Source organism: Atta colombica, unplaced genomic scaffold, assembly GCF_001594045.1.
Source record: "Atta colombica isolate Treedump-2 unplaced genomic scaffold, Acol1.0 scaffold225, whole genome shotgun sequence".
Lineage (NCBI taxonomy): Eukaryota > Metazoa > Arthropoda > Insecta > Hymenoptera > Formicidae > Atta > Atta colombica.
The window spans coordinates 1,006,350-1,015,294 of NW_017259322.1; the positions used below are offsets into that span (position 1 = coordinate 1,006,350).

The following is an 8,945-nucleotide window of genomic DNA, read 5'->3' on the forward strand; positions in this document are numbered from 1 at the left end:
TAATGTTTATAGGAAAAAAATATTAGCATTAAGAGAGATAGAAACATTTTTAATTTAAAAAAAGTTGATAAATTAAAGTTTAAAAGTAACTAAATTAAGTTAGAAATTAATGCATTTAAAATTAACTAAGTTGAGTTAAAAGTTATCAACTTTTTAACTTTTTTTTTATACTTTTAACGTTTTAACTGGTTACTAACCCTGACTATTCATATTCAATTACGCATCGCGTGTGCAGTACATTATAAAGAATACAATCTTCAAAAATGGAATATAATCTTTTTTTATATGAAAGGATAGAATAAATTTTTAAATGTGCATTCGAACTTAAGTTATAAATCATATGTAAACGTGGGTATTTAGCGTTGAGCGATATATTAGATGAGAATTTATCGGTACAAGAAAATAAACCGCTCTATATGTGGAAAATCAAGTGATAAGCCTGTTCTGTAGATAAGGAAAACGCAAATCGGTGTTGCATTAAATGCAGCAGCAGATGGTTATACTTCACAGATGATGTATCATTCAAGATGACGTACTTGTGCGTGTACATAGTTAAAACGCATGCAATTTATCAAAGTTATTCGCTACAAATGTAGATATGTAATTGATAAAGATGATGAAATGTTCACGTTTGAATGTAAGCGATAATTTTATTAACTCAATCTTTAATGTTTTTATGTATATTATCCTCCCCCCTCCCTATGAATATATTTCCCCTTTTTTGAGAAAATTAATTTTTTAAGTTGTAAAGTAAGAGAACAATAGATATAAGTAATGTCTATATATAGTGCATTTTATAAATGATATCAATACTTTAAGAGGTAAATTTATATATCAAAACAAGTAAAAAACGTTAGCTGAATATATGGCCTACATACTTTAGTTCTAAAGTTATGGATGTGATATTGAAGAAAATATTCAAAGTATTTGCCTCGTGCATCAATATATGCTATTGAATGGATCCGCCTTATTCTGTCCATCGGTTTATGAAAGCGTTGTTCAGAAATATTCTTCTTTCGAGATGAAAATGAGGCAGAACATTATCATACATTAATCACAAATTTTGCTTCATAGCTAGAAGCACCAGAACAGTAATTTGCGAGCGTAAGATACTGATTGCTTGAAATTCTGTCCGATTTGTACTGATGGATATTGTTTGCAAATATTAAAAAATGTGAAATGTATGTGCTAAGCTGTACAATAATATGTATTAATGTACGAGGTGAATATATATCTTCTTTCATCGTTCATTTGAAAATTAAGATAGGACAAGTTCATATGACATTTTTTATTTAGTTTACTGTGTAAATTGCCTCCTAAGGTATTGATATGCATTTATGAAATACTCTGTAAAGTACAATGTTGGAATATAAATTTTTTTTTTTTTTTTTTTTTTATTAAAATGTCTTTTAAACATCACCTATATCGTTCTCTTACTACAACTTAAAAAATTAGTTTTCTCAGAAAAAGGGAAAAACTATTTTTTAACTTGACAGAAAAAATTATTGATTAATCAAATAATATCGGCAAAAAATATTCTTAACAAGATCAAATATCATCATTTTAGTCATTTTCGTTTTACAATTAACACAGGAATAGTCAATAGGGTTGTTTTTACACCTCATCAGCAAAAAAATGTAAATTGTAAAATATTGTTTAGTATATTGTTTAATATATTTTTTCTTTTTTAATAACTATTCTTTACGAACTTTTAAATATGCAATTCGAAAACGTTGTATTAAAATCTGTATTCTTCTTAAATATTGTTGTAATGAGCTATTTGATATCTTTATTCTGTTTATTTATTTGATTTCTACTTATCTATTTACTTTTGTCAAAAAGTTGTCATTAATCCATACTCATAATCTGTGTACTCATAATACATATATATATATATATATATGAAATATTAATAAATCGGAAAATAATAATAAACAATATATTATTAACACATTGAGATGGGGATCATCGATGATTGGCACTCAGTTTGTTAGTGATAATAGAAACACATAATTCGAATAATGTCAATATTCCTAAATTTTAACACAATATGTATCACATGATAACAGATTCATGTTGATAAGTCATGTAATATCGGCGTGACATTCAACGTGTTAATGATAATTGTTTTAATTGTAGTATAAAAACACCTAGGTCGTTTACGTAAAAAAATTAAGTGAAACCTCTCGAATTTAAAAAATCATTCTTTTATTTTAGTAATTTAAAAATCTTCTTTCATATTTTAATTGTGTTTTTGATGATTTCTTTCTTAAATCACTTTTTTAAATTTTGATAATTTTAAAAATTGTTTATGAAGTTAATTCAGTTTTGATAATTGATAGGATAATGCTCACTTAACTTCATGGTAATAACTTAAAAATATCTCAAGTTTTTAATATCTCAAGTTTTAATTTTTTAATCTTGATTTTGACAGTGCTGTTTTGATTAATTTGACGATTATTGCGTATATATATGACGGTTAATATGTGTATAGCAATTGAATGGATATAAGCAAAATCGCGAGATCGATTTTTACGATATTGACATTTGACAGTTACATGAAAGCTCGACTTGGATATAACACCGCGCAATTATAAATTTCGCATCGCCTGCTGGCGAACGAAGGCTGTTTCGCTTGGATTGATCGCCGACGGGCGTTACCTCGTCTCTGGAATAATTCATGTATCCCTGAGTGTGAGAGCACACCAACGACGCCGACATAGAAAATCAACAGCGTCGATCTGGCGCCTAGTCATCGAAGAGATGTCAGATCGATCTATTCCGCGATGCATACCAATCGATGCATCCGTTCACGTAGTAACTCGAACGCGCCGCCGGCCTTTGTCTACTCTGTATGCTCGCTCAATCTTGATTCCTTCCCGATTTGCATGTCAGGCGGATTAATTTCGAAGCGATACGCTAATTTGCTTACATTGCGCTCATGTCGCACCGAGGAACGAGGAGTTTCAGTCTTCCATAAGTAATAATCGAAGCTGTCTCGGTGCAGGTAATACTTAGGGATATAAGCGGATACTATCTTAAGACAGGAAACACGCAGTCATCACGCAAGATTTAATATAATCAATAAAATTTATTAATATTCTCATGGAGTTCTCGGGAATTCTCAATTTTGCTATATATACATATACACAATATAAGTGGAAATATTAAACAGTCGTATTTCTTATATCTTTGCGATATTTCAGTGAACCTGTATAATCCGCTTGATTCAGGTATTACGTTCTATCCGTATTTTCAAGACGGCCGATGTATGTAGACGCATTTGCATGCCTATATTTGACTAGGATCATCTGTAGGTCTTTTTTTTTTATTTCTGAACTAGACTACACTAAACTCTCTTTCTCGCTTTGGCCAAATATCAAACATAATATATATCTATTTCATTTTAAGTTCCAAAAGTGTACATTAGTTCAGCCACAGAAAACAGACCTTATATCGTAATATTATAAATGGACGCGCGTCTAAGATACAGGCTGTCTTTAAAGTATGTATAGGACATATTTGTATCACAGTAACATATCTAATACATGTTACGAAGTTTGTACTCCATCTGACACGTGATACTAGCGTACAAAATGCGCTTATTACATTTACAAATACTTGCCCAGTTACTATTCGGAACTATCGTTTTATGTACACCAAAGTATACATAGTTATATACATAGAGGAAAACATAATAATGGAAACTATAAAGGCGGCAACTATACAAATTTGATATGTATAATAAATGTATATATGAATGAATATTTTATTTTTAATTGAAAAAGTTGTGATCCTTTCCAGTAAATGAGAATGGATTAAAATGGATTGAAATTTTTTTCTATCCGAATGCGAATTTTAAATAGCGAATACTTTTTTTGGATTTAATTAGATTCAATTGGATTCAATTGAATGCAATTGGATTGAAAAACTGCATTTCCTATTCAAAATTTTGAATTGAACAATATTCACAAAGCAGAGAAAAAGCTAATATTATTTTTAGAAAGGCATAGAGATATGCTCCATGCAATTCCTGTAAATAAATAAAAATACATTCAGGATTGAAAAGCATTCATTTTAACATTCGAATCAATATTTCTGAAAATCTGAATTCATTTCAATCTATTCTCGTTTGCTGGATTAAGAACTAGTCTATTCAGCCTATAATTTCCTATTTGAATCTTAGATCTGATTGCATCAACGTTACTTTAATTTTAAGCGAGACTTAAAACTCTTTCTTTTTCTATCTCCCTTTCTATCGGCTTTAAAAAAAGAAAGAAAGATTTTTAAATCTTGCTTTTTTCCTTTTTTCTTTTTCGTAAGGGAAAGTAACGTTGGTGCAATCGGGCCTCAATCATTCTCTTTTTACGTCTAACACATATTTTACAGGAGTATGTATAAATACTCTACTATCTCAGACACATCTTTTGAACTCAAAATCTTTTAAGCTCTTCGTACATTTCACAATAGCTTTAATTATGAATTCATAAATCCGGATTCGATTCATAAATCCCATTCGCGCCTACATGCGCAAAAAATTTACTTAAAAAGGAGCTTACTGCTCCATCTGTGTGATAAGTTAGAAAGCTTAAAGACTATTGTGAAATGTACAATTGCTGTTTGGTCCACGGACCGAGCACCGAATCACTCAGCGCTTTGAATAAATATACATTTTTAAATTGCGAAACTATGAAATAATTTATTCTTCTCGCGTGATATTAATTCTACATATAAAACTTGGATATTTGTCACCTTTAAGTTACCACTACTATGTCTTTTTTTTTGAGTGTATGTAAAGTTTCTTGTCTACATGATTATATGATTACATTAAATTGCGATGCACGATTTACGAAAAGTTACGCAAAATAGCTGATGATGAATGCTGCAATTATATTATTTCTTTTTTATTCGTGTAATGAAAGATAGCTTCAATCACATTTTTAAATCTATTATTAATAGCACTTCTAAAAGAAAATTAATTTAGTTAGTCTTCTTTAGAAGAAGCTATAAAAATATTTCTTCATTATCAATGATATATCGATTAAATTATAACGGTCTTTTCCTTGAAAAGTGATACATTAAAAGGCGCGTTGTCGCGCCAATCGAAAAAAATCACGGATGAAATCCACGACTCTATCCGCGTAAAATTAATTGTAGTACCTATGAAGCTCACCATCGAACATAACTCTTATACTCTTCGGTTATACTCACTCTCTTGATAGTTTCGTAACCTAGAATTATCGAAAAACTAAAGCAGGCAGATTGGACGAGTCTCGCAGAAAGTCCTTTACTAAACATATGCAGTCCTTCCTCGATCCACAATATTCTAAACGCACTAAGCATACTGTCTAATCGTTGCACTTGCAATCTCGCTCTCACAATGTCCAAGGGATTCGTAATGATCGTGGTCGTAAAACCACCCAATGTGCCCGCAATCGCCTGTATACACAAGTGCGAGAACCAGTTGGGAAGTAACTTTATAAGTTCATCTGCCAAAAAGGAGATATAAAAAACATTATTCTTTTTTTATTTAATAGCTATGAAGGATTGATGATGATCGGAAAAATCATAGACTTTATTCAAAAAAATTTGCCAACCCTGTTATGAAGTACAAAGTACAATTACCTTGATAAACCGTATATAATCCCCACCAAAGGGCGCTATTAGGTACATACGCACACAAGGATGCCATATACCCTCGATAGAATCCACAATAACCATCTCTCTGATAAATCAATCTTATTATTTCCGCGGAGATTTGCGCGCGAGTCTTTCCAGATTCAAGAGTCAGACCTAAGGGATTCATTCCCATCTATAAGAAACATTCAGCGTTACTATCTCAAAGAAATCGTTGTTGAAGGTGTGAATTTAGTAGAAACTTCCTGACTCACTTTATCTACATACACCCTCCCGTGCTTGATGTTATTTATGCCGAGGACCATTAGATGCTGACTGAGAACATCGAAAGGAACGACTATCGTTTGCCCAACTAAACTGGCAGCACCGCCAGCAATCAATGCTTTGACTTTGGAGTCAACACGTCCAAGAGGTGTATCTTGTCCAAGCAAATGACGTACTCCTTCATAGGTTGATACATAAAATACACCAGAGACAATTTGAATGGAACTTATCCAGAAGCCTCGATAAAGGCCTGAGAAGCCTTCCACTTTATAAATTTTTCTATATGCATCTATCATACCTACGGATAAAAGATATTGCATGAGAATTCGAAGGAAGATTATTTACTCTGTAAAAGTGATTTATATTATCGATGATGAAATTAATTTGTTTAATTTGCGATCAATTTAAGGTATTATTTCAGCTTTAGCTTATAATTATATTTCAAATAGTAATCAACGTGTAGTTTATTTAATTTATTAAAACATGTGTTTAAAATTTACATAGAAATATTATTAAGCACTAAGTTTCAGCTTCAATCGGACGCGCTTCTTACTCAGTTACAATACCACTAACAGTAATATAAAATCAATGTTATAATTTCACTCTCAACAAGTAATTATTATGTATGTGTAATATGTGTGTGTGTGTTATATTATATTTATATTGTTAAAGTCCAGCTCCACAATATTTGTTTCTCATCTTTTTTCAATTCTAGAATTGGAAAGAAACAATGAATAAGTTGAATCTCGGTTAAGAGTTAACCTTGATTTGTGGAACTGGGCCTTAGTATGAAATCATAATATTGATGTTGTCAGATGATATTTACTGGGTTACTTATTTGTATTTTTGTCTAGTTTAATTTATTATTGTTTAATTTGCATTACCATTGTACATGTGATTTTGTCTTTGCACTTGCAGGTGAGTTTTGATCACTGTCAGGGGATACAGGCAACACCTGACTGAGAACGAGGACAGCATGCTGAGAGGGAAGAATTTCGTCTTGTCCATCATGTCCCACTCGATGGTACGGATGAACGGTGTTGCCTCTACTGCAGACATCTCTCAAATATGGACAATTATTGTAGCTCGTAACGAAAGACGGATCAAACAGAAAGACTCGCTGAAGATTTGGCCTAACTTGATGCCGCATATCTCATCGGTGTGTTATGAGCATTAATGTTCAAAATTCTGTAAGTTTACAAATTTGTAATTACTAATAATTTGGGCAAAATCAGAATTGGGAGTATAATTAATGACCAGATATTCTATTTTGAAGTGATGTTTCGCCGTTAAAATATGTCAAAATATGAGAGAGAATAATTGTTCTCTTTTAAAATAATTATTATTGTATTTATCATTCTTATTCATATATTCATACATTTTCATTTTCATTCTATTCTCCCTCATATTCTCTTCTGTTTTTTATAGTTGAACTAGTATATATTTCTTGCACTAAAAACATCTGTTTTTTTTTTTAGAACTCTTTGAATTGATGTACACGATACAATAAATTAAAGTGAAACAAACTTACATTTGTTTTACTTCAACTTACTACACTATTATATGCACCAATTCAAAAAGTTCAAATCAATCAAAGAACCTAAAATTAAATAGTTTGAAAATTAAATATTTGAAATTTGATGAAAATAAGAAGAATAAAGTTCTTATGTAGTCAAGTACACAGTAAAAAAGTCTATGAAATATCAGAAAGAATCAGAAAGTTGACTTGTTAGAGTGTCTTTGAGGTTAGCTTAACCTCAAAAGAATACTTCTTGAGTTATATATTCACATAATTTATATATGTATACTGCATAAATGAATTTTAACACTGCAGATGAAAGATGTCTTTCTGCTATTTCGAAATACGTCTTCAACGAGTTGTGCTATGTCATTATAATTGCAAAATGTCAAAAGCATCATTTTATTCAATCGATTCGACAATATAAATCATAATTTTCGCAAGGAATTTAATCAGATTTAATGAATTGTACTGTAAAACAATAAGATTAACAGTAGAAGAAATTCGGCAACATTCAAAGCATGAGAATTAAGAATAAAATATAATATTTTACAACATTGAAGCAATTCGTTACTCCGAAATTCTCTTTGTTGCTCCAAAATCCAAAACATGAATATATCTGTATTACTTTCCTATCACAGTTATAAACTGGTTATGAGAAATTTGTTAAGTAATCTTTTTGAATTCTTATCAATAGCGGTGCGTGTAAAAATGTTCATGTCTAACAAATTGGAGCAATTTGAAATAAGTAAATTAATTGTTACTGTCGATTTTAATTAACATATTATTATAATATAATTTAAAAGTATTAACATTATTATTGAGGAAGCAATTACACAGGAAAGTCATTCACAAAAATCGTTACTTACATGATGTAATGTGAAGATGATTTACTCCGAAATCTTTTCAATGTTCGCCTCTGTCGAGAGGAAAATTTAGATGTTTACAAAATAATCGACATGGTCAGTTTTATTGCGTACGTTTTATTACGCACGCGTTTAGTGTATTCCTTAAAGCAAATTCATTTTCATTCACAATATTTCGCGACTATGAAATTATTCGAGTTAGCAAAATCTATGAAAAATGATGGGCCATCTACTCGGCAAGGTTGTTTTATTGCGCATGCGCTCGGTACTCTTCTGCATTTCTTCTTAGTAGTGACATCTCAACGAAAATCCTGGATATTACGTGATGTTACTTATCTATAGATGTACAAAGCGATAGCACCTATTATCATAAAAAAAAATCTTAATCACTAATTCACTACACGAATATGAAAAATAAAAACATTTCTTTCCTCAACGAAAAATCTCGAAGCAACAATGACTTCTCTGCGAACAATAATAAAACGAATAGTCTCCTTTGAGCAAAAAATGCAATATGTTAAAAAAATTTCATATAGCACAAATCATTCCAGCAATATTGTAGTAACATTACAAATATTGCAGCAATATTACTGCAAGTTTCTATTCTGAATGGAATAATTTAATTTTTATTTAATTTGATTTTTTATTTAATTTTGAAA

General features: G+C 30.6%; 1 protein-coding gene across 1 annotated transcript; it reads right to left on the minus strand.

Moving 5' to 3' along the window:
- Positions 1-5,169: 5,169 nt before the first annotated feature.
- On the minus strand, positions 5,170-8,450 carry LOC108688149 (solute carrier family 25 member 44). Its single transcript, XM_018194288.1, has 5 exons — positions 8,290-8,450; positions 6,786-7,089; positions 5,892-6,199; positions 5,626-5,812; positions 5,170-5,489 (listed from the first exon to the last, which is right to left on the minus strand). The coding sequence occupies exons 2-5, from the start codon at positions 6,958-6,960 to the stop codon at positions 5,170-5,172; spliced, it is 990 nt and encodes a 329-aa protein (XP_018049777.1). The 5' UTR covers positions 6,961-7,089; positions 8,290-8,450.
- Between the last annotated feature and the right edge of the window lie 495 nt (positions 8,451-8,945).

What these genes read in the sequence shown, in the direction of transcription:
- LOC108688149 (XM_018194288.1), bottom strand. Translation starts at nt 6,960, where the DNA reads ATGTCTGCAGTAGAGGCAACACCGTTCATCCGTACCATCGAGTGGGAC. An exon ending in GGAGGGTGTATGTAGATAAA is followed by an intron (nt 5,813 to 5,891) that starts GTGAGTCAGGAA and finishes TGTTTCTTATAG; the next exon opens with ATGGGAATGAATCCCTTAGG. An exon ending in ATTATATACGGTTTATCAAG is followed by an intron (nt 5,490 to 5,625) that starts GTAATTGTACTT and finishes CCTTTTTGGCAG; the next exon opens with ATGAACTTATAAAGTTACTT.